General features: G+C 39.3%; 1 protein-coding gene across 3 annotated transcripts in view; it reads left to right on the top strand.

Annotated features, from left to right (window-relative positions):
* Window positions 1-27,299, top strand: part of LOC126234664 (zinc finger protein 346-like) — a 122,524-nt gene that overhangs the window by 32,835 nt on the left and 62,390 nt on the right. For all 3 annotated transcript variants that reach the window (XM_049943399.1, XM_049943398.1, XM_049943397.1), the window contains one exon: window positions 18,887-19,052. In XM_049943399.1, coding sequence (XP_049799356.1) covers window positions 18,927-19,052 — 126 coding nt within the window. In that variant the 5' untranslated portion in view covers window positions 18,887-18,926. The remainder of the gene's footprint in view (window positions 1-18,886; window positions 19,053-27,299) is intronic.

Genomic DNA, 27,299 nt, shown 5'->3' with positions numbered 1-27,299 from the left:
CACCTCTGTCCACATCACACTCACCAATCACCAACAGGCCTGCACTTTGACAGCTGCCACCCCCTACACCAAAAGGACCCTTCCTTACAGCCTGGCCACCCATGGCAGACACATCTGCAGTGATGAGAACTCCCTCGCCCAGTATGCTGAAGGCCTCACAAAAGACATCGCTGACAGGCAATACCCCCTAGATCTAATACACAAACAGATCTCCTGTGCCATGTCTCCACACACACACACCTGATCCTCACATCCATCCCAAGGACCAACCACAAAGAAGTGCCCCCCTGGTCACCCAATACCACCCAGGACTGGAACGACTGAACCATGTCCTTTATCAGGGCTTTATCTATCATGATGCCCTGGAATGACGGTCATCCTACCCAAGATACTTCCATCCCCTCCCAAAGGGATGTTCTGCCACCACCCACACACCCACCCACCCACCCGCCCTCCACAACATCCTAGGCCATCTCTATGTCACTCCCACCCCCAATCTGCTTTCAAAGGGCTCATACCTTTGTGGAAGACTCAGATGCGCAAGACCTGCCCTATCCATCCACCCATCACCTCCTACTCCAGTCCCATCACAGGCTTATCCTACCCCATCAGAGACTGGGCCACCTGTGAAAGCAGCCATGTTATCTGCCAGCTCTGCTGCAACCACTGCACAGCATATTACATTGTTATGACAACCAACCAGCTTTCAACCATAATGAACAGCCACAGTCAGACTGTTGCCAAAAACAAGATGGACCACCCAGTTTCACACCATGCAGCAGAGCACAACTTGGGAGATTGCAGTGGCTGCTTCACAACCTGTGCCCTCTGGATCCTCCCCACAACCACCAGCTTTTCTGAGCTGCACAGATGGGAGCTACCCTTCAACACATCCTTCGCCTCTGTAACCTCCCTGGCTTAAACCTATGGTATCTCACTGACCCCCCCCCCCCCCCCCCGCCAAAAAAAAAAAAAAAAATTATCTCTCTCTCTCTCTCTCTCTCTCTCTCTCTCTCTCTCTCTGTGTGTGCATGGGGGCGCCTGTCCACACCACCTCTTTCCCATTACCCCTGCCCAATAAGTGTCAGCTAGTTATGTGCTGCTGCCTTTTTGTGGGCCATCTCCTTTATTCTTAAATAATTTGTTATTCTCAATGAGAACTCTCCGTACATTATGATTTCAGTACTGTCTTGTTCTTGGTGTTGTTTTTACTATCAGTTCTGGGTGTTGTTTTTACGATCAGTTTCTATATTGTTGTTTTGGGGCTTTGGTGTTGGCTACCTTCATGTATTTCTTGGAATCATGTTTCTTGACTGACACATATCAGGCAGTAGTTGTTCTTGCATGGTGAAATATGTTCTATGAAGGCTGTTAAAAAAGTAAGGTGACTTTTCAGATTGCACAGGCAACATACGTTCGATTATCGATCTTTTTTTGTTATGTTGGTACACATGTCTCAAACATATGTTCACAGTTTCAAGTGTACAGCATACTTTATTTGTTTTTGTGTTTGTTTTTGACAGTTAGAAAGGTTAGGCATTTTTTAGTGTCCGGAACCGCACTGCTGCTACGGTCGCAGATTCGAATCCTGTCTCGGGCATGTATGTGTGTGATGTCCTTAGGTTAGTTAGGTTTTAGTAGTTCTAAGTCTACGGGACTGATGACCTCATATGTTAAGTCCCATAGTGCTTAGAGCCATTTTTTGTTTTAGTGTACTCAGCGATTTTAGATTATAAAAAATAGAGCAAAGAAATTGCTTCAAATATTGTGTGAAAAATGGAATCAAGTGCTCTAAAGCACTTGAAATGTTGACAGTGGCATGTGGTGAGACTGGTCTAAGTAAAAAAATGTTTTCAAGTGGTACAGTCTTGGACAAAACGAGCTAGACTCCTCGCCTTTTCGTTATGCTGATCTGCATAGCTTTAAAGTCGGCTACACAGCATAACAGTCAAGGTGACGAAGTGCTGCCAACATACTATGCACAGGCGTGAAATTGAACTACTATCCGAACTTTGCCAAACTCTTTTCAGTCATTTGTAAGACTATATTAATGCTGATTAGTGTCAACATTCAGACCAATCATACTGGATTACTGTTGCTGACCTACCATGAAAGTGTGCAAATTTAGCAATGCGTGAAGATTCATAACGAAATTCATTTAAAAATCATTCAGTGCCACACTTAAGTCAATTCAATTATTGACAGAAGCGGAAAAAGTAGGCAGTAACAAGTATGAAATTCTACAAGATTTTCATATTTACATCCACAGGGCACCGGTACAGAATAAAGGTAGCATTAAAATGTATTGGGGATGCGAGAATTTCTTAAAATTGCTTTACTTATAGTCTACCTGCCTTCATCGAGATTAGAACTGAAAACTAACCAGACCTCCCTTGCAGTAGCAAACACCTTTCACTATGCTAGCAGACCAGACAACCCAGGCAAACAGCCCTCTATTATTACCCCAGACATGAATAAGCCGGCAATTTTGCAATGAAATTGGCAAAATGATCTGCAGTTTCTGTTGCATAGAGCTTTCTGGACTCAAAAACATGAATTTTCTACCTTTATATTACCACTTGTATGGCAATCATTAGGAATGTTTATCGCAATAACAAAATACTGTCATTAGCGAGTAAATTTAGTAGGATAATTCTGCACCACCCCAGGAAATAAATGGCTACATAGCTGCCAAATGTATTCTACAATGTTTCGAATTCTCCATTAGACTCGCCACAGCCAGAAAACGTTCATTAGTCGAAGTGTTTCTTAAGATAGCTAGCAATGGGAATGCTCACACTTCTAAAATGCGGTGGCATTAATACTGGGATCCGAATTACCACGTGTATAGGCAAATGGATTTTATTTGCATTCCTGTAAATGGTATTTGGATTGAAAGCATAGCTACAAGTAATATGCTGATGTATTGACTGCAACTAGAACATTTTGAATAGAGAGTAGGGGGAATTATTTATGTGGCCCTCATCTTCAGTAACTGTCGTAGCTATTTTCATTGTTACAATTTCGTCACCTAAATCGGTAAAAATGGAACCCTCCTTGTCTACTAGTCTCACTTTCTTGACCATCTATCTGTCTACCCAACCTTTAAAACCAGTTTACCTCAAGTATGGGTAGGCATAATAGGTGGAAATGTATCGCACTTCCTGCGTTATACAGTCCCTTGGTGAGCTTCTAACTACATCTACATATATACTCCGCTAGCCATCAAGCGATGTGTGTGGCAGAGGGTACAATTCGCGCCAAAATCATACTCCCCCCTCTCTGTTCCACTTGCGGATCGCGCAAGGAAAAAACGACTTTATGAACGCCTCAGTATGAGCTTTAATTTCCCTTATCTTTGAATGGTGATCATTGCGCGATTTGAAACTTGGTGGTAATAATATATGCTCTGCATCCTCAGCGGAGATCAGATTTCGGAATTTAGTGAGCAGCCTCTTCTGTTTAGTGCATCATCTATCTGCAGGTGTGTCCCACTTCAATCTTTCTATGAGATTTGTAACACTCTCGCGATGGCTAAATGTACCAGGCATGAATCTTGCCGCTCTTCTTTGGACCCTCTCAATCTCTTGAATCAGACGCAACTGGTAAGTGTCCCATACAGACGAACTAAAGTACTGTAACCAATTTCCTTTGTTGAAGGACTGCATCGCTTCAGGATTCTACCAATAAACCACAATCTAGAGTTCGACTTGCCCGTTACTTGTGTAATCTGATCATTCCATTTGAGATCATTTTGAATAGTCACACCCAGATACTCTACGGATTTTACCGCTTCCAAAGACTGGGCATTTATTTTGTATTTTTAATGGGGATTTTCACCTTGTTATACACAGTAGGTTACACTTTCTAATATTGAGAGATAACTGCCAGTCATTACACCATGCATTATTTTCTGCAAATCCTCATTGATTTGTTCACAACTTTCGTGTGATACTACTTTCCTGTAGACTACAGCATCATCAGCAAACAGATTAATGCAGCTGTCAGTACCATCAACCAGATCGTTTACGTAAATCGTAAAAAGCAGCGGACCTATTACGCTGCCCTGGGGCACACCTGAAGTTGAGCTTATTTCTATTGAAGTCACCTCATTCAGGATGACATATTGCTCTTTGTCTGTTAGAAAACTTTCTATCCAACCACATATGTTATCGGATAGACCATAAGCCCGCACTTTTTGGAGCAAGCGACCGTGCTGAACTGAGCCGACCGCCTTTCGAAAGTCGAGAAATATGGCATCAACCTGGGAGCCAGTATCTAGAGCCTGTAATATATCGTGCATAAAGAGGGCCAGCAGTGTCTCGCATGACCGCTGTTTCCTAATACTGTGCTGGTTTGTGCAGATGAACTTCTCAGAGTCTAGAAAGGTCATTATGTCTGAACACAAAATATGTTCCATGATTCTACAAGAAATCAGTGTCAGTGAAGTTGGCCAGTAATTATGTGCATCTGATTTTCTCCCCTTTTTATAGATTGCTATGACCTGGGCCTTCTTCCAGTCCCGTGGAACTTTCCACTATTCCAATGATCTCTGATAGATGATGTATAAGAATGGTGCTATATTTGTAGCATAGTCAACACATAATCTTATAGGGATACCATTTGGGCCAGATGCCTTCCTGGCACCTAAGGATAGTAACTGTTGTACAATCCCGGATACACTAAACACTATGTCAGTCATCCTTGCATTTGTTCAATAAATGAATGGGGGAATGGTGATACAGTCCTCTACTGTAAATGAGTTTTTGAAAGCTAGGTTTAGAATTTCTGCCTTCTGTTTATTATCACCCATTACATTACCCGTACTGTCAGTATGAGAAGGTATTGAATTATTTGTAGCATTCATAGATTTTACGTACAACCAAAATTTTTTGGTGTTACTTTTAGAATCTGCAGATAAAATATTACTTTAAAATTTGTTAAAAGAATCTCTCATTGACCTTTTGACAGCTGCTTTCATTTCGCATAATTTCTGTTGTCAGTGGGGCAGTGACTACGATTAAAACGACTGTGCAGAATTCTCTGCTTTCTCAATAACTTCCTAATATGTTTGTTGTACCAAGGTGAATTCTTTTCCTCCCCTATATTTTTGCTAGGCACAGACTTCTCTAGCACATGGTGGACAATACCTTTAAAGTCTGACCAAAGATGCTCAGTATCTTTGTGTCGCGCGGTGAATGCTTGGAGCTGACTATGAAGATATCAGTTTATAACAGTTTTTATTTGCTTTCCCAAAGCAACTTCCACTGACATAGAAGCCACAATGACAGTATGCTTGCTAATACCTTCTTCTAGATTAACTTCTTCAAAAAGATCAGTTCTGTTTGTCACCAAGATATCTAATATGTTCCCATCTCGAGTTGTTTTCTCAACCAATTGCTCAAGGTTGTATGTTGAGAGCACTTCTAGAATATCTTCACACGAGTCTTTGCTTCTGCCCCCTGTGATAAACGTGTAATTTTCCAAGTCAATGGATGCCAGATTAACGTCTCCACCTATAACTAATGGATAATTTGGATGTTTATCTCCTATGTACTCAAGACTTTCCCTGAAACGTTCTGCGGCGTTTGTTGCGGATGCTGGTGGTCAACGCAATCTAAAGATACCACCGTTTATGTAAAGAAAATTAACGCGAAAGGTCAAAATAAGGCTCTAAGAACTATGCGACCAAACTGCTTAGGTCATCAGTCCCCTAGACATAGAACTACTTAAACCTACCTAACTGAAGGACATCATACACATCCATGCCCGAGGTAGGATTCCAACCTGTGAATGAAGCAGCCACGCTGTTCGTGACTGAAGCGCCTGGAACTGCTCAGACACTGCACCCGGCGAACCCCTTTTCACCTCATGTATAATGATAATATATACTGTCTACTGAGGATAAACTGTATTCGCCAGCAACTCAGATCGTTTGATAACGGAACTTTTACGAAGCTACATTCAAATTTTGTTTGAAGTCGTCTGCAATATCCACTTATAAACTTACTTTGTTGTCTTGCCTGTTATGCTGTGTAGCAAACTTTAAAGCTGTGCGGATCAGCATAACGAAAAGGTGAGAGGTCTCGCTCGTTTTGTCCACGACTGTACAAGCTCTTCCAACAGCCTGTGAAGATGCCAATGGCGAACCTTGCTCTGGACACCCCAGTGCCTCAACAATTGATAACATTGAAGGTGTGAAGAAAATTGTTTTGGAAAATCGTTGGATTACTGTAAGAGAAGTTGCTGAGGACATTGGCATATCGGTTGATTCAAGTCATGCAGTTTTTTCCTGATGTTTTGAGCATGAGACGTGTGTCAGCGAAGTTTGTTCGGAAACTTCTCAATTATGATCAGAAGAACCATTGTATGAGCATCGCCCAGGAACTCTTGAATGACATCAATGATGATCCTGGTTTGCTCAGAAGGGCCATAACTGGTGACGAAACATGGGTTTACGGTTATGATGTTGAAACCAAAGCCCAGTCATCCCAATGGAAGCATCCCAAAGAGTTAAGACCAAAAAAAGCATGCCAAGTTTGATCATATGACAATAGTTTTCCTCGGTGTTTTTTTTTTAATTACTGTGGTGTAGTGCATCATGTATTTTTGCCTCAAGGTCGTATGGTCAGTAGGGAGTATTACCTTGACATTATGCGCTGATTGCGAAACGCAATATACAAAAAAATGTCCAAAATTGTGGAAAAACAATTCATGGCTTTTGCATCGCAGCAATGCACCTGCTCACTCATAATTGCTTGTGAGAGTTTTTTTTTTTTTGGTCAAAAACAACAAGACAACCATACATCAGCCACCATATTCACTGGATATGGCTCCCTGTGACTTTTTCCTATTCCCAAAACTGAAGAGACCTATGAAGAGACAAAGATTTTCAACGATTGAGGGAATAAAAACTGCATCACTGGAATTACTCAAGGCTGTAGGAAAAAGTGCTTATGAGAAGTGCTTTGAAGATTGGAAGAAGCGTTGGCATAAGTGTATTATATCTGAAGGAGATTAATTTGAAGGGGACAACATGAACATTGATGAATAAATAAATATTTTTTCATAAAAATATAAAGTCACCTTACTTTTTGAACACACCTCATATTCACAGAAAGTGTACTATAGTTTGAAAATTAAAGCATTCAAAGTCATAGGAACAGGTCTTATTTACGATCCAAGGAACATGCAAATAACAAAATTAAACTAAAATAGTAGATTGAGACAAGAGTATTAATCGGCCAATAATCATACACTGGGGAATAGCCGATCTCGCTTCTTCCCATGTAAATAATAAAATATCCTGTGAATTACTTGAAGAATATAGTATATATATTTCTGCATCCTGCCTTGAATTGCGTGAACAGTGTAGTACAAGTTTCTGCATCATACAGGGTGATCAGTCATTAATGCAATTACTTTTGTGGCTTGCAGCAGGCCAGTGAGGCCAGTTTCTGTGCCCTAAGTGTGGGTGACAGGAGGTTCCCAGTAAATATATAACAATTTGTCGTGTCAATTATTTATAACATACATAACATAAACACTTAAAAATAAATAACTCACCTATATTAAGCAAGGGGAGGCTGGAACTGCCTCCCTTCATAATTCAAGCATTTTTGACACCTGATTAGGAAATTGTTCATTGCATTCTACAATTCCCTCTGTGAGTGGCAGCAATTTCTTGACAAATGCTAGTTTTAAGTTCATGTAAATTGTGTGGATCTGATATGTACACTTTCTCTTTTAAGCCCCCACCCTCCTCTCTGCTCAGAGATAAGAATTGCTGGGGCTTAAATGAAGGAAACGAGGAGGCCACATATTAGAGTTATCACCATATTAAACGTCAGTCACGAATTTCACATAATGAGAATTGGCTGTATGTGCTATCCTGCTGGAAGGTCATGAAAGCACATTCTCTTTCAGTTAATTCCCCAAAAAGGTTGCAAATTGTTTTCCCCTATCTATCACTTAATTGTTTCTGAAAAAATGGGGCCTGTTATTCTCTCACTGCTAATAGCGCACCACATTCCTATTTTTTTGATCATGCAGAGGTGCCTTGTGTATTACATTAAGCTTTTCAGAACTCTGATAATGTCTATTTTGTGAATTAACGTATCCACTTAGTTGGAACCATGATACATCTGAAAAGTAGATTTAGGTGAGGGTCAGTCTCTCCATCATGCATGCTATTCAAAATACATTCACAGAACTGCAACCTTTTTGCAGGGCTACCCTATTTAAAGTTCTCGCACTGCAGTAATTTTATAGGGCTGTAACATCTGATCTTTGTAGCTGTTTGAACAGAGCCATAGGAAATTCACATTTGCTGAGAAAGATGTCAAACTGATTTTCTAGCCCTTTCCAGAGCATGCCCATACTTATCCAGAATTTGTTCTGTGAGTACTGTACGTAGTTGTCTATGTTTCAGATAAGTAACACTTCCCTTTTTGTGAAATTTATTTATCAGTTGATGAATCATACTCTGATTAGGTGCTTGAATTACAGGAATTGTTTCTTGAAATAATCTCCTTACTGCACTCTGATTCTGCACACTTGTATGAATGATACATGAATACTCTTTGGTGAATAGAATAGTTGTATTTTGACATTTCACTTGAAACAGTTTCACTGAATATACTGTACTGCATCATCTAACAAAAATCTGCTATCTTTGGAAACAAAGGCCTTTCAGCCGAGAAGAAATGTACTACCTATCAGTGCCACAGCAGGCTGGCAGCCAACGGAGCAACAAAATCCCCACCAGACAGTTGCATTAAGGATTAATCACTCTGTACTTATTAAACAAGAAGCCATTCAGGCACTTCCTTATCCAGGTGTTTCATAGAAACTTAGCGTCTTTAGTAAACTTTTGTGATTCACACAATCAAATGTTTAGGATAAGTCATAGAGATTAACTTCTTACACATTTTATTACTTATTCAGTGAATTTGTTAATAGCATCTCAGTAGAATGACCCTTTTGATTGCCAAACTATGATTTGCTGAATATTTCATTATTGCACAGCTAGTGACAAATTTTTGAGAACATTGTCTTCTTATCTCTTTGACTGCTGGTTAGATGCTGTCTTCCCTGCTGAGTTGTATGTACCTAATCTATCTATAAGTGCCAAGTTCTGTGCATTGGAGCCACTGTCTGGTGCTGAGTTACCAAGTGGCAACCCACATCTAGTGTCGAGTATTTCTGGAGTGCTAGCAGTAATTGGCATTATTTCTTGACTTAGGCCGCTGCTTATATGGACAAAATATAGTGACTATAAACATTATTTAGAGCATTAATATTTGACTTGGAAGCTTCTCTAAAAGTTTCGTACTTTTATGGTAAAACTGCAGAGGCATTGAAAATTGAATTTTTATTAACAATTACAAATTTTTCAGCAGTTTCTTACATGATTTGACTACTGGGCTATGATGAAAGTGTTTTGCTGCTTCTTAGTCATTTCTCTTTCCATTACTCCGTCCACAATACCTGATTGTAGTATTTGTTCTGCATGTTCTACTAACTCAAGAAATGAATAAATATGTTAATAGTTACAAAGATAGTTTATAAACCACTTGTCATGGGCTACTCTTTGATGGAATTCTAATTATACTGTTTACTGTGTTTCATGTGAGGAGCATGTATCATCCTTTTCACAGCGTAGTTTAGTGTTTTTGTATGCAATACATCCTCTAAGCTTTACAGTGAATGAGATATACAGAATGCTTGTGATATATGCTCTAGCACATTGGGATTGATTGTGATCTACTGAAATAACTTTTTCGCTTCATCAGTGTTGAATGTGAGAGTTGTGATTGTTTCATGCATGATTTGTTCCTTAGACTGTAGCAGAATGAGTGCTTATTATATCTGTCATCAGATCGGTTATTGGCAATCCAAGAAAATCTGCCAAACCCAAAAAGTTAAGGTATGTGAATAATTTTTGTTGATATGCAATTACTGGAAATGATGGCACCTTGTACATTTTGTTTAAGTGGTGTAATGTATGCTGCATTTGCTGTTTTACTTTATATTTTATGTACGAAATATACTACAACTGAAACTGCCCATCTGTGAAGTTATTAGCACAGTAATTTATATGCCAAGAAGGTTCAAAATCAGAAACTCTAAATGTCTAAATACTGTTTATGCACACTTCATATATTATCCAACTTTGAAGTTGATAAGGGCTTCAGGCCAGCATTTGCAAAGATTAGAAGCCAGTTTGTATTTAATTTTATCAAAAGAAAGCATCACTCAAGAAAACTAAAATTGTGAGATAGAATTATTGGCCAAAACCTGTCTTCAGAAGAGGAAATTTTACGTCTTGGAAAATAAGCGCTGGCCAGAGAAATCATGTCTCATGATTTTGTATGTAGCTTATGTTTCATAAATAATGGTTTGAGAAATGCCTCTATGTTGTCTCTCCTGCATAGTTGAAGAAATTAGTACTTTTTCTTTGCATTGTAAGTCAAGAAACAGAGTGAAGCATGTTATGGTAGGTTATGTGTTTTGATGGTGATTTTGAAAAGCTACACACATATGCGTCAACACTCTTCTTGCCATGTTTCCTAAGAAAATCATTTGGAATTTGCATTCCAGTAGATGGTGGAAGATTTTCTGATTAGAGAATTTTTCTCCACCATCTGATCTCTGTTCGTTTGCAAAAGTTCCTACAATTCTCTTACCAGAGATAGAAGAAACTCTGTTATTTTGGCTCTTTAACATCCAGTGGAGAGTGTGAGGAATTGAAACATGCATATTCAGAATGTGAAAAATGAACTTTCTGTACCATTTCACAGTCCTATGTACCACCTTAGTTTAACAGCTTATCAGTATAATAAATTGCCCTACGATAAAATTTTAATCAGCAAACAGTGGGGCTGGTCTTTTCCATCTCAGTATGTGTATGGCACTGCAGGTTGTGGACGTGCACTTTCTCTTCCGCTGTGAGATTGTCAAGCAGTGTATCTATGGACATAAATTGGCCTCATCCTCAACTCAGTTTCTTGTTTAGTTTTTGATATGTTGCATCTGGTCCTGCGGATAGAACCACATGGAGTGATTTCATGGCTTTGAAGTCGTGGAAAGATGAATGTCATTTGTATGGAATAAATTGTTTACACTATAGCAACTAAAGTAGACTTTTGTTAGTGAAAAGCTTTTAACGTTGGTAAGATTCACTGCATGGCACCTTATGATCCTTATTGACAGTGATCCTTATTTTGAATGAACTTTCTGTTCATGTATTGGCAAAGTTGTCACTTATGTGAGGCTATCTCAACAGTAACTCTAAATGCAGATGAAACTTAATTTCATATAAAATAGGACTGTTTAACCTTCCACTGGTTGTGCCAGTATCTATCACATGACAGGTCACGCATCACACAAAGTACAGTATGTTGTTGAGCTTCAAGTACTGCTTTCATTTTAAATTAAATGTATTAATTAACATATGTTAATCATTTTGTGTTAAAAGCAGAATGGTTTTTTGGTATCTATTTGTATTAATTTTGTTATGCTATAAAAAGAATTTTAATCAAGAAACTTTTGTTGCTCTTTGTATTACAACTGAATTTAATTATTTACAGTTATAAATTGTTGTTATTGACAATTATTGCAGACAGTTTATTTGAAGAGCGAGTTTTACATTCAATGTGACCACACATACTACAAGTCATTGTTGCAAAGCTGTTTTTCTACCTCCCACAAAGGGTGCATGTTCCACACATTTTTGTTGTTGGAGGGCTCGATGAAGCCGAATTTGAGGCTTGTGGATATTGGAGTTGAAGAAATGCTTTGAGATCTGTTGGGAGGCAGATAATTGTTCCATCATTAATTCAAGGGACAACATATTTTAAAAAAAAATCTATGTAAAACTTGTCATTCATTCTCTTTCAGCATTACATACGTCACCTCGCTATTCACTCCAGCTAATTTATAAGGCAAAACAAATTAATGAGGGTCACCCTCTTGTTGTATGTGGCACATAATTTTTTCAGCTTGTCCACTCCATTATTGGTCCTATTACACTCCAGAATAATGCCTAGTTTACACTTTCTAGGTCTATTTCTCCATCATCATGCATTGTAGACATTAGAATAATTACTATACTTATCTTGGTTACATAAAACACAGGAGTTTGGTCTGTTCAGTAACCAAATATTGAAGAATCTAACCTCTTGTCTTCTGGAGCAGTGATGCCTTTGTTTTTTCTTATATTTCCTAAAAGTGTAATACTTCTTTTATAATGTACATGATCACCAATTATCAGTTGATATATTTCTATTTGTATTAACTACTCAACAAGATGCTTTACAACTTCTTCTGGTGAATTTGAAACATAGCATGAGCCTAGTATTTTTTTACCAAGATAATATAATTAATAATGATATTATTAATATAAGTGCAGTGGAATCCTACCTCCAAATTTCCACATTAAAATTTCCTTACATCTGCCATTGCATACATTTTGATGCATATTTGACAGATTTTGATGACATATATTGAATCTGTGAACAGTGTCCATGAATTGGATGCATTTCATCAACTGTAACATATTCACTCATGCTGTAAGATTTTCTTGTTTTTTGAACAAAGCTGTGAAAAATACTTTTATGTCTTATGGCAGCAGGTTTATCAAGCTTCCTTCGTGAAACTTCCTGGAAAATTAAAACTGTTTGTTGGACCGAGGCTTGAACTCGGGACCTTGCCTTTGGCGGGCAAGTGCTCTACCTTTTTAATCTGTCTGGAAGTTTTATATCAGCGTACAGTTTGCTGTAGAATGAAAATTTCGTTCTGAAGCATCCTTCTTTCCTGCCGGGATGTGCTGACATCAAATTGAAGACTCCTCCAACTTAATTGATACCTGCGAGAACTCAAATCTACTCTCAAAAGTCAGTCCTGTCAAATTCTTCGCCCACAACTCTTTGACATTAACAATTAATCCCTTTTTCAAGTCGACGTGAATAAGAATAGTTCTTCTCTAGTTCGATCAGAGGAATCTCAGGGCCACTCACACATTGGACATAATTTTTCAATTTTAAATCTACTCTCAAAAGTCAGTCCTGTCAAATTCTTCGCCCACAACTCTTTGACATTAACAATTAATCCCTTTTTCAAGTCGACGTGAATAAGAATAGTTCTTCTCTAGTTCGATCAGAGGAATCTCAGGGCCACTCACACATTGGACATAATTTTTCAATTTTTGAATTAGTGTTTCTTAGAATTCCATCAGTCCTGTTTACACCAAAAATTTTCAAAAATACGTCAATTGGTAATACAGTAAAATTTTTCCTATATTTTTTCCATAATTTTTGAAAATTTCAGTAAACATGATTTGCTCCGTTTTGTAGCTACTTTTTTCCCAACATAAAAATCTTCAGTTTTTGTTTTATCTGCATCCCCACTGTTACCCTCTACTTCAGTTTCAGAATCGTGGTCAGCATTTGGTATTTGTTCCTCAATCAAGATGGAATCGCTTTCCTCAGTATTTTAAGTTGATTATTATTGAGCTGTTTTTTCATTCTCTTCTTCTAATTTTTACAAAATTCTAGGAATATCTTAAAGTTTTACTGGACTCCACATAATAAAAACATTCAAAATTTGTACTATTCTACTCAATAACATTAACAATAAGAGAAACATAAAAATAATTGTATTTATGTTCTGTAAGAAAACAACTTTATGGAAAATAAACATGACTGAAAACAATCAGAAAAAGAGCGATTGCACATTGTATTCTGTACAACAGCCAGGCGTATATTAAATAAATCGCTTATGGGCATAAAAGGAGCCACAATAAAGTGGTGAAGAGGGGCAGGCGGCATGTAAGAGTACTGTCATGATGAAGAGTTGGCGCAAATTTTCTGAGAAGCTGACTAGAAGTGATAGGCAATTATAAACTGCCTGGTTTTGTGCAAAATACAACAGCATGACTGGTGGAGGGTTTAAAAATACAACTCTGACCAGTGATGGTTACTTTTTGCTCTAGCCATGAGAAGGAAAATACAAAAGAAACAATAAAGTTGTTTTTAAATACTGTATCGTTACAGTACTTAGCTTCAGAAAGTGAAATGTTTAGTAATGCCTACAGACTCACATAAAAGTAAAAGTGGTGACATTGTCCTAATTTTTAGAACTATTAATTCCTTCTTAGGGGATGTAAGAGGGATAGAGTGAGGAAGGTTAAAAAGTAAATGTGGGTTCCTACAGGATGAGAGGGGGACACCTGACAAAAGTAGCTAAAAATGAGGAGGTAGGCATCAAATGATGAAAAATGTGACAGGCAAGTACTGCAGATAACACACAGAAAGAACAAAAGGTGATGGTACAAATCAAATGCCCCCCCCCCCCCCCCCCCCCACCGATCGTTTCACCTTTGTACAAGTAGGTTGCTATTATCCTGCCTTTCACTTTAAACCTTCCCTCCTCCATACCATCTTTGTGTGTGTGTATTAGAAGCATTAAATATTTCACCTCCTTTAACTAAGTACTAGCCAGTAATTCTGTGCCATATTTATTAATTTTCTCGATATACTTTCCTTTGATACACTTAACCTGTATTTTTGAGCTTTAATAACCAAGAATTCAGTGATTCTTGCTTGTTGGCCATGGTAGGTGGATAAATACACTCCTGGAAATTGAAATAAGAACACCGTGAATTCATTGTCCCAGGAAGGGGAAACTTTATTGACACATTCCTGGGGTCAGATACATCACATGATCACACTGACAGAACCACAGGCACATAGACACAGGCAACAGAGCATGCACAATGTCGGCACTAGTACAGTGTATATCCACCTTTCGCAGCAATGCAGGCTGCTATTCTCCCATGGAGACGATCGTAGAGATGCTGGATGTAGTCCTGTGGAATGGCTTGTCATGCCATTTCCACCTGGCGCCTCAGTTGGACCAGCTTTCGTGCTGGACGTGCACACCGCGTGAGACGACGCTTCATCCAGTCCCAAACATGCTCAATGGGGGACAGATCCGGAGATCTTGCTGGCCAGGGTAGTTGACTTACACCTTCTAGAGCACGTTGGGTGGCACAGGATACATGCGGACGTGCATTGTCCTGTTGGAACAGCAAGTTCCCTTGCCGGTCTAGGAATGGTAGAACGATGGGTTCGATGACGGTTTGGATGTACCGTGCACTATTCAGTGTCCCCTCGACGATCACCAGTGGTGTACGGCCAGTGTAGGAGATCGCTCCCCACACCATGATGCCGGGTGTTGGCCCTGTGTGCCTCGGTCGTATGCAGTCCTGATTGTGGCGCTCACCTGCACGGCACCAAACACGCATACGACCATGATTGGCATCAAGGCAGAAGCGACTCTCATCGCTGAAGACGACACGTCTCCATTCGTCCCTCTATTCACGCCTGTCGCGACACCACTGGAGGCGGGCTGCACGATGTTGGGGCGTGAGCGGAAGACGGCCTAACGGTGTGCGTGACCGTAGCCCAGCTTCATGGAGACGGTTGCGAATGGTCCTCGCCGATACCCCAGGAGCAACAGTGTCCCTAATTTGCTGGGAAGTGGTGGTGCGGTCCCCTACGGCACTGCGTAGGATCCTACGGTCTTGGCGTGCATCCGTGCGTCGCTGCGGTCCGGTCCCAGGTCGACGGGCACGTGCACCTTCCGCCGACCACTGGCGACAACATCGATGTACTGTGGAGACCTCACGCCCCACGTGTTGAGCGATTCGGCGGTACGTCCACCCGGCCTCCTGCATGCCCACTATACGCCCTCGCTCAAAGTCCGTCAACTGCACATACGGTTCACGTGCACGCTGTCGCAGCATGCTACCAGTGTTAAAGACTGCGATGGAGCTCCGTATGCCACGGCAAACTGGCTGACACTGACGGCGGCGGTGCACAAATGCTGCGCAGCTAGCGCCATTCGACGGCCAACACCGCGGGTCCTGGTGTGTCCGCTGTGCCGTGCGTGTGATCATTGCTTGTACAGCCCTCTCGCGGTGTCCGGAGCAAGTATGGTGGGTCTGACACACCGGTGTCAATGTGTTCTTTTTTCCATTTCCAGGAGTGTAGATTGGTTCCTTCCTCTACAGATATCATCTGGTCTAGTATTAGGAATATCATAAAATATGACTATCATCTGCCTACTCTATGTGGTGGTGAGATCATAAAATTGCTTGCTTAAATGAACAAAAATGACTTTTTCTTAATGAAATGTGTTGCTAAAACATGCTCCTTTCTCCAGCGTTTCACCATCTCTTTCAGATTCTTTGTGTTTTCATGATTAATCAGTGACATCTGTTGTAGGATGAATGAGTGGTTTGCTACACCTTCTGAAGTATATGGTTCAGAACTTCTGCATTGAGTTTCCGGGAAAGAGTCAAAACCATTTTCAGTATTGAAAAATCTGACATACTGTCAAATCTACTATCTCTTTAATTTTTTGTTCTCAATGAATAGATAACTGTATTGTTTTCTCGATAAAATGAAATGAGCTTTGCCTTTGTAGATAAGAATAATGAATAGAATAATACCCACAAGCCAGTATGACTAAAATCCAGAAACGTAAAGAGAAGTTAAAAATATCAACAGGATACTTTCCCTCCAAACAGCAAACATCGGCAAATATTTCAACTAAATAACTCAAACTTTGAAGATCTTTGGGTGAATGGGATAGAAGTACAGCAGTGTCTTAAGATGTCCAAAGCAGTTTGCAGCAAGTTTTCTCACTTATTTAAATGATAATTGTTAAAAATCTATCTAACGTCTTTTATATTGCTTCCATTTTGTTTCATAGAAATAATGATATCTCCTATGACTTATTTCGCTCTTTAACTGTTAATGACGCTCAATATTAATTTGATTTTACTGTATGAGCTCCTAGTATCAAATAAGATGTGTAAATTGTTACATTTTCCAACTTTTCAAAATATATTATGTTACTGTTGATGCTTTAAGTGATCTGGGTTTCCCTGAGGATTTCAGAGTGCTGTTTTCAAAGTAGTGCATAGACTGTTAACAAATATGATGAATTAGTACCCTGCATTTTCATCATTGTACGCTTCTCCTTAGAAGCTTTTGTTAATTATGGCATTTTCATTGATTTTATTTAATTTCTCTGTCAGCATCTGGAAATAGTTAATTCAAGCTGCTTATCTCAGTTTTTGTATAGCTTCAGTTCAGCATCTGTAATGTTTTTATTTGTTATGAATGTTTGAAGAGTCATAAATAATTACGGAATGTTGGTTTTATTATTACTGACAAGGGAAACTCCCAAATGCACCCCCCTCATGTTTAGTGGTAAGATGGTCCATTGGATAACCCATCAAAAACTGAATATAGATCAAGCATGAAAACAGGAAAAACTGTGAAAAAAGAAGCTAAATAGAAACGGTGAACAGTTCACGCTCAAGATGTGCAACATTAAGCAAATTTGAATAGCAATGGCGTTGTGTTTATGTGGTCAGTGTTGGACTGAAAGAGGGAGACCCCTGTTCAAATCTCCCTTGTGCCCCCTTTTTTTCCTCTTTTTTTCCATAAAATGATGAACTGTCCATCTGGTCACTGACGTGTCTGTTTGCTGTATTCAGTTTTGTGTCTGTGTTGTGTGATGTCCATTTGCAAAGTGAGGTGTAAGGGAGGGACCTCCAGACGTATGTACCTCCTATTTGTTCACATACTATGACTCTTGCATTCTGTTTTGGAGGTTTTGAGTCTTGAATTCCTTTGTTGTAACATAATTCATATCTGTTCATTTGTTGCTTTCATTTCTGTGAGAGGTCTATGCGGCATCTTGCCTGCTCGCACAGTTCAGCACATTTACTTGCGACAGTAATATAGTCTTACCATATGACTCATATTCTGTAACCAGTTATTAGGATGACAATTGCCAAGACTACAGGAGGAGAACAGACACATCGTCAATGACCGGATGGGCAGTTCATAATTTTGTGGGGGGAGGGGTGGGGGTGGGTGGGTGGGTACGAGGGAGTTGTGAACACGGATCTCCCACTTTGCATTCCAGCCCTGTGATCACACAAACACAACACCATGGTTCTCGCAGTTCACTTGAAGTTATACATCTTGAGCTTGGGCTGTTCACTGTTTCTATTTTTCTTCTTTTCTCACAGTTCAGTACATCTTTTTCTTGCATTCATGCCTGATCTGTGTTCAGTTTTTGACGGGGCTATTTACCACTAAATCTGAGGGGGGTATGATGGGGAGTTTCCCTTGTGAGTGGAAAGTGAGATTATTTGGAAAACAGAGTTTACAAATTGTAAACCCTTTTTTTATTTTTTCTCCAAAATCTACATATTTGGTCTTAGATTGTCATTAGGGCACATATGGTATTTATTATTATTTAATTCTTGAAGAAGTAATAATTGTGCTTATGAGCCTGCGACACTAGTGCTGATTTAGAGAGCCAGTTAGCATATTAACATAATTATTTTATCTGAGTTGCTTAGATAAAGGATTCTCAAACAAAACTTTATAATATTTTAAAGCAATGGAGGATAAACACTTAGTACATTTAAGGTGTACATCATCTTACATCTGGTTTATAGCCTAGAACTTATTTAATGGGTTCAGCTGAAATTTAAAACAGGAAACTGCAATGTAAATTCATATTCGTCAGTTTGCATTATGGGGCACAGGGAATGAGAGAAGGAATTTTAGTTACCAAAAGATAAAGTAATGCAGTTCTTTACGTATGACCGTATTTTGTGAATAACATTCATGTTACTGCTAGCAATGTCATAAGTCCTTCAAACTGCTGGCTTCATACATTCCTGTAAAAGAAAAAGTATTCTTCAGCAGCAGCTGACTATTACTCATTTGCCCTTTTATCTGTGTCTTGAAATTGCATTTCTGATATATGTTGAGTGTGGGTTTTTTTTTTGCAGTGCACCAGCTGTCCCACTAAGCCAGCCAGTAGTTACGACAATGCCTATTCCAGCTGTCATGGACAGGAAGCCTATTGAAGCTGCAGCTCCTAGTTTCCCTGCCACTGATCCTGTCACTAAAGCTGTTATGGATAATATTATGGGCAAATTGCCAACAAAAAAACAAGTAAGCAGAGACTAGTGTGTAAGAAGATAGTACAAGTAGGATATTCATTGTAAGAAATTGTCTTTTATCACCGTTTGGATTAATCTCTACTTTGTATTTACTGGTGAGCATTTTCCAGTTATAACAACTATTGGCTATTTGTTCAACAGTTTTTGTCTGAGTGTACTTGCTTGGATCTGTTACTGTGTGCAGAAAATGAGTATCTTTAATACATTTCCATAATTTCAGTTTTTTGTCATCATGAATCACAAAAATCAATTCGCAGTTTCTAAATTACTCAGTGTTGGCTGCAGTCATGTTCTGTAAGAGGGGTATTCATTTGATGCCAACTTAGATATGTATGTGTGTCTTACACAGTTGCCACAACATGCAACAAGAATATTAATTCTAAATTATATGTATAATATGTTAATTTTTCTTGTTATCTTATATCAGTGAAATTGTTCATGTAATGAATGCTCTCTGTTTCATAGTTGTCTGCATACAAAATAATACAATATGTTCTTTTGTGTCATGCAGTTCGTCTTGCAAAGCACATATCAGTAATAATAATAATAATAATAATAAAAGTTTTTGTCTCATAGATTAGTAGGGCTAGAAAAAAATGTAGGTTTTATTTGTATTTTCGAAATGCAAATGATACACATTTATATTTTTTGCATTTGAAAATATTTCTATTAGGAGATATTCAGCCCTTATTAAAGTTTCTGTAATGAAATGAACATACCTCATGTTGACAAATATTATTTAATGATTATTTTGCATCCCATAAATTGAGGTTAGTGGAGAGTCTTTAATTTTGTAGAGTATTATCTCGTTACTACATTTGTTTTTTCTTCCCCCATGAACCATGGACCTTGCCGTTGTTGGGGAGGCTTGCGTGCCTCAGCGATACAGATGGCCGTACCGTAGGTGCAACCACAACGGAGGGGTATCTGTTGAGAGGCCAGACAAACATGTGGTTCCTGAAGAGGGGCAGCAGCCTTTTCAGTAGTTGCAGGGACAACAGTCTGGATGATTGACTGATCTGGCCTTGTAACATTAACCAAAACAGCCTTGCTGTGATGGTACTGCGAACGGCTGAAAGCAAGGGGAAACTACAGCCGTAATTTTTCCCGAGGACATGCAGCTTTACTGTATGATTAAATGATGATGGCGTCCTCTTGGGTAAAATATTCCGGAGGTAAAATAGTCCCCTATTCGGATCTCCGGGCGGGGACTACTCAAAAGGACATCGTTATCAGGAGAAAGAAAACTGGCATTCTACGGACCGGAGCGTGGAATGTCAGATCCCTTAATCGGGCAGGTAGGTTAGAAAATTTAAAAAGGGAAATGGATAGGTTAAAGTTAGATATAGTGGGAATTAGTGAAGTTTGGTGGCAGGAGGAACAAGACTTTTGGTCGGGTGATTACAGGGTTATAAATACAAAATCAAATAGGGGTAATGCAGGAGTAGGTTTAATAATGAATAAAAAAATAGGAGTGCGGGTTAGCTACTACAAACAGCATAGTGAACGCATTATTGTGGCCAAGATAGACACAAAGCCCATGCCTACTACAGTAGTACAAGTTTATATGCCAACTAGCTCTGCAGATGATGAAGAAATTGATGAAATGTATGATGAGATAAAAGAAATTATTCAGGTAGTGAAGGGAGACGAAAATTTAATAGTCATGGGTGACTGGAATTCGTCAGTAGGAAAAGGGAGAGAAGGAAATGTAGTAGGTGAATATGGATTGGGGGGAAGAAATGAAAGAGGAAGCCGCCTCATAGAATTTTGCACAGAGCATAACGTAATCATAGCTAACACTTGGTTCAAGAATCATAAAAGAAGGTTGTATACCTGGAAGAATCCTGGAGATACTAATAGGTATCAGATAGATTATATAATGGTAAGACAGAGATTTAGGAACCAGGTTTTAAATTGTAAGACATTTCCAGGGGCAGATGTGGATTCTGACCACAATCTATTGGTTATGAACTGCAGATTGAAACTGAAGAAACTGCAAAAAGGTGGGAATTTAAGGAGATGGGACCTGGATAAACTGAAAGAACCAGAGGTTGTAGAGAGTTTCAGGGAGAGCATAAGGGAACAATTGACAGGAATGGGGGAAAGAAATACAGTAGAAGAAGAATGGGTAGCTCTGAGGGATGAAGTAGTGAAGGCAGCAGAGGATCAAGTAGGTAAAAAGACGAGGGCTAATAGAAATCCTTGGGTAACAGAAGAAATATTGAATTTAATTGATGAAAGGAGAAAATATAAAAATGCAGTAAATGAAGCAGGCAAAAAGGAATACAAACGTCTCAAAAATGAGATCGACAGGAAGTGCAAAATGGCTAAGCAGGGATGGCTAGAGGACAAATGTAAGGAAGTAGAGGCTTGTCTCAGTAGGGGTAAGATAGATACTGCCTACAGGAAAATTAAAGAGACCTTTGGAGAGAAGAGAACCACTCGTATGAATATCAAGAGCTCAGAGGGCAACCCAGTTCTATGCAAAGAAGGGAAGGCAGAAAGGTGGAAGGAGTATATAGAGGGTTTATACAAGGGTGATGTACTTGAGGACAGTATTATGGAAATGGAAGAGGATGTAGATGAAGATGGAATGGGAGATAAGATACTGCGTGAAGAATTTGACAGAGCACTGAAAGACCTGAGTCGAAACAAGGCCCCGGGAGTAGACAACATTCCATTAGAACTACTGATGGCCTTGGGAGAGCCAGTCATGACAAAACTCTACCATTTGGTGAGCACGATGTATGAGACAGGCGAAATACCCACCGACTTCAAGAAGAATATAATAATTCCAATCCCAAAGAAAGCAGGTGTTGACAGATGTGAAAATTACTGAACTATCAGTTTAATAAGTCACAGCTGCAAAATACTAACGCGAATTCTTTACAGACGAATGGAAAAACTGGTAGAAGCGGACCTCAGGGAAGATCAGTTTGGATTCCGTAGAAATGTTGGAACACGTGAGGCAATACTAACCTTACGACATATCTTAGAAGAAAGATTAAGGAAAGGCAAACCTACGTTTCTAGCATTTGTAGACTTAGAGAAAGCTTTTGACAACGTTAACTGGAATACTCTCTTTCAAATTCTGAAGGTGGCAGGGGTAAAATACAAGGAGCGAAAGGCTATTTACAATTTGTACAGAAACCAGATGGCAGTTATAAGAGTCGAGGGGCATGAAAGGGAAGCAGTGGTTGGGAAAGGAGTGAGACAGGGTTGTAGCCTCTCCCCGATGTTATTCAATCTGTATATTGAGCAAGCAGTAAAGGAAACAAAAGAAAAATTCGGAGTAGGTATTAAAATCGATGGAGAAGAAATAAAAACTTTGAGGTTCGCCGATGACATTGTAATTCTTTCAGAGACAGCAGAGGACCTGGAATAGCAGTTGAACGGAATGGACAGTGTCTTGAGAGGAGGATATAAGATGCACATCAACAAAAGCAAAACGAGGATAATGGAATGTAGTCAAATTAAATCGGGTGATGCTGAAGGAATTAGATTAGGAAATGAGACATAGTAGTAGATGAGTTTTGCTATTTGGGGAGCAAAATAACTGATGATGGTCGAAGTAGAGAGGATATAAAATGTAGACTGGCAATGGCAAGGAAATCGTTTCTGAAGAAGAGAAATTTGTTAACATAGAGTATAGATTTAAGTGTCAGGAAGTCGTTTCTGAAAGTATTTGTATGGAGTGTAGCCATGTATGGAAGTGAAACATGGACGATAACCAGTTTGGACAAGAAGAGAATAGAAGCTTTCGAAATGTGGTGCTACAGAAGAATGCTGAAGATAAGGTGGGTAGATTACGTAACTAATGAGTAGGTATTGAATAGGATTGGGGAGAAGAGAAGTTTGTGGCACAACTTGACTAGAAGAAGGGATCGGTTGGTAGGACATGTTTTGAGGCATCAAGGGATCACAAATTTAGCATTGGAGGGCTGCGTGGAGGGGAAAAATCATAGAGGGAGACCAAGAGATGAATACACTAAGTAGATTCAGAAGGATGTAGGTTGCAGTAGGTACTGGGAGATGAAGAAGCTTGCACAGGATAGAGTAGCATGGAGAGCTGCATCAAACCAGTCTCAGGACTGAAGACCACAACAACAACAAACATTCATTTGTTTAAGTGAAAGGCCAAGAATTTATGCAAACTTAATTGTAATATGGCCAAACTCTCTTGCTGTAACAAACTTGTTTTTGACAGAATGTCAGTCATTGAGAAAGAAAAAAAAAAGATGTGAGAATATTGTCCAAAAGACTGGTAACAGGGTTTTCAGTACCAATACTGCTGATTGCGAAAGTCGTACAACCTTGTATGAACTATATCATTATTTATTTGTTTTTAAGGTTTTTTTCTTTTTGGTGGCTATTTTCTGTATATTATAATTAAGGCAAAGTATGTAATAGATGGGAATATGTGTGACTGACTGAAGAGTGAACAAATAAAAATAGCTGATGCAGCCACTTAGGAGCATTACAATACTACTCTTAAAATCTTGAGGAGTAGTTTCAGACAACTCACAAAGTGAGATTTTCACTCTGCAGCTGAGTGTGCGCTGATACCAAACTTCCTGGCTGATTAAAACAGTGTGTCGGACCGAGACTACCATTCAGGACATTTGCTTATTGCGGACAAGTGCTCTACCGACTGAGCTACCCAAGCAGGACTCATAACCTGTCCTCACAGCTTTACTAGTGCCAGCATCTCGTCCCCTACCTTCCTAACTTCACAGAAGCTCTCCTGCGAAATTATCAATTTAGCGTTCCTGGAAGAAAGGATATTGCGGAGACATGGCTTCGCCACACTCTGAGGGATATATCCGGAGTGAGATTCTCATTCTGTGGCAAATTTTACCAGCACACAAAGTTTCAACTCACAAAGTTTTTAATTTGTGCTTCACTTAAAACAGAATTCCCCCTTTTTTTGTTTTCGCATGAGCAAAATCAGAGGAGATCCAGGCATGTGGGTGTTAGTAGAGGATAAAATTAGTATATCTGTATGAGTTGTCTGAAGTTGCACTTCTTTATGTTGATGATGAGTCAATGATATAAACTCTGCCAATAATTCTTTGACAGAGCTTGTAACTGAGAGCATTTTGTTCCTGGATTAAATGAAATAGTATCCACCAAATTACTTGAAGACTGTCATGTAAGGTATTAGAATTGGGTACGAGTCTGGAGAATGAAACAGCCAGAACTATACCCAGGCAACTGAAACTTTGCACTTGATGTATGTCTTTCAAGTTGGCAGCGAAACAGGTTGACAAGTGAAGAACAAAACGTGAAAGGCGCTAGTCGTGGGGTGTGAACCAATCCCAGCATGATAATCGCTGCCAGTTGGGACATCAAAGCTCCCACATTACCAGCTTTCTTTGGTACGAATATAAACAGCATGTGTTACGTATTGCTTCTACCGTGTGCTTACATTGTGCTGCGCTTTTTTATGCTGTTGTTTAAAGAATTCTGATGTTCGGGGGAGGGGGGCGGGGGGGGGGGGGGGGGAAACTTCATTTGCTTAGTGAATCCGTTATCCTTTGCAGCAAGACGTAGCGAGGCACTGAAGTTACTACAGAGAACTCGTGAGTGTTATGAGCAGGAGAAAGAATACCCAAGTACTAATGAACAGCCATCAGTTCCTGCCAATAAAGTTGTGGTATGAACATCAAAAGTTCTTGGAGTTAGTGCAAGAACAGTAGTAAGCGAGGGAGTGTTATTGCAAAAGTTGAAAAATGTAGTGTGAGCCCTAACAATTCGAAGCCGTCTGGATCGGATAATGTATTTTTAGTGAAAGAAGAAAAAGCAGCCTCACCCTATCACTGAATTGGACTCTTTAAAGACTGATCCAATTCACAGGCATATTTATGCTTACTACAGCAGTATCCTACAACAGAAAAGTTACTAGTGCTGTTAAAAGAAAGTGAACTTTTCAGGGACAGGAAAAAGTTACTAAAAATTGTGCTGAAAATTACGGACTTCCATTACAAAGTGCTAGATGAATGCAAAGTCCTGCTAGAAAATGTACATTTGTTGTGGCTCATGATTTGTGTTTGTGATGATGATTGTGAAGCGGAGTTTGGTGCTGATTCCGACTACAGTAATGATGGGGAGCTGGGCGGAATTGCACCATTGTGTGAAAAGTTACGAATATTAGTTATTTATTGCATCATCATCATTATGAGACGTAGAGCGAAAAGTTGCAATTTTGGTTATTACTTATTTGTAAACTGTGTACCGTATTGTTTTCAAGATATCAGTAATCTTCAAATACTTCTTTTCTGTATTTCTTTGCTCTATTATCAAAAGCGTGTGCTTTGTTATGATTATATATACATTATTATGCGGTTGTTTATTTGCTGTTATTGTGGTAGCAAGCCGAAAATGAATTCTTATATATATTGTTATTGCTCAATAACTTGCATTTATGAGATCAAAATGAAAAAAATATTGTTTGCTATGTGTGTAGAGGCTGCTGTGGCAACATCGATATTGCAGTGTAGCCAACGTAACTTGGCATAATGTGAACTGTCAAGTGCAATGTTTCACCGGTGCAGGTGTAATTGAGTAGTAGTCATAGTAAAGAAAAACGAGGAAAGGCAGCCATTCACCTATTGCTGATCTGTCCCTCTCTGTAACAAAGAGAACAGGGACTGAATTAGTTCTTGAGCTACTAGTCTCTTTCTGTTGTATATACACACAACCACACAGACACCCAGACACAGTCACATTGCACTCAAGCAGCAATCAGTGTTTATCAGTGGTTGTTCAGGTTGATTAGATTGAGCTAAGTGGAAAGGCAATAGAGAGGTAGCAAGATCTGTGGGGCAAGGAGTTGGTGAGTAGACAGTGGGAGGCATTTTAGAGGATGGGGCAGATGGGTGTCAACAGAAATAATAAAATGCAGAATTGAAAGTTGATCATTTCAAAACTGAGAGAGCAGGAGGAAGGAGAAGGGAGAATGCAGGAGATGAAGGAAATTGTTGAAAACTGACAGGAAAGGTAAAGAGCGGATGCAGATAAGGGTGTGGGAACGGGACATGTACTTCAGAGGCACTAATACTTGGGCAGGGGGGGAGGGGGGGGGGAGAGAGGAGGGGGGTGTTAGTGCTGCGTGCACTGAAGGATCTATTGAAGTCGGTGGTTTTGTTATGTACAATATTTCAGCAACTAGGTTGTCAAGTTTGTGATTAGTGGCAGTGTAGTGTTGTTTACAGCCAGTTCTAGAAGGTGCAAAGGAGGAAACTATGCAGCTGTACCTTTGAAAATACCAGTGGAAGACATTGTTGCTAATATTAAAATTGGAATTAGTTTTTTACCTAAACCAGCAGCAGATGTAATATACATGGAAACAGCTAGTATGTATCTTGGGAGCAAGCCACATTACAGTAACTTACCTAAAGGTGAGATGAAAGCTTTCTTGAGATTTAAATTCTAACAAAGACATTCTAATTCTTCCAGCAGAATTGGGCAGTGGTACTGTGATAATGAAAAAAGAAGACCGCTGCGGTAAAATTCACAACAGATTGGAATCAGGAAGGTACAGAAATTAATGGAGATCACACAGCTTCTAGTCTTAGGGTAATGAATAAGCTGATAAGAACCCCCTCATTTTCTCCCTTTGACAAGAGGGAGTCATCAAATCAGAAGAGTGACCACCAAGATTGTATAGTTTACTAAAAATTCACAAAGCTGGTGTTCCGTTAAATCCTGTTGTTAGCACTATTGATTGCCTGCCCAATATGTGTAATTGCCAAACACTTCTACAGTCGTTTAAAAGATGAACTGACACTTACATTAAAGACTCTGCTCATTTTATGGAGAAATTAAAATCCTTTATGCTGAATCTGAATGTTGATATGGCCAGTTTTGGTATTGGTATCACTATTTGCTATGGTTTCTCCTAATGAGATTATGTCATAATTGGAAAGCAATTTTTCAAAGGGTATCCCAGAGCTCTCTGAATGCTGTCTCTCATCAGCTTAATTTCAGTGGTACGATAGATTATATGAAGCATGGGTAACATACTCAGTGCAGATGTACTGATTTTTTTATATGGAAAAGTTTGAAGAAGCAGCCCATCAGATGGGATATTAATTGTAATATACAGGTGTTTCAAAAAGGACTTAACAACTTCAAAAATTCATATAAATTTATTGAAAGAAGATACAAGGCTGGGTTTAGTGTTATTTTGTAGGGAAACACGTCAAGTTTTTTTTTACCTTAAACTAAAGATGTT

This window comes from Schistocerca nitens, chromosome 2 (genome assembly GCF_023898315.1).
Source record: "Schistocerca nitens isolate TAMUIC-IGC-003100 chromosome 2, iqSchNite1.1, whole genome shotgun sequence".
NCBI classification, from domain to species: Eukaryota; Metazoa; Arthropoda; class Insecta; order Orthoptera; family Acrididae; genus Schistocerca; species Schistocerca nitens.
Note: the sequence above shows the minus strand (reverse complement) of the source record. Positions and strands in the feature narration are given on the sequence as shown.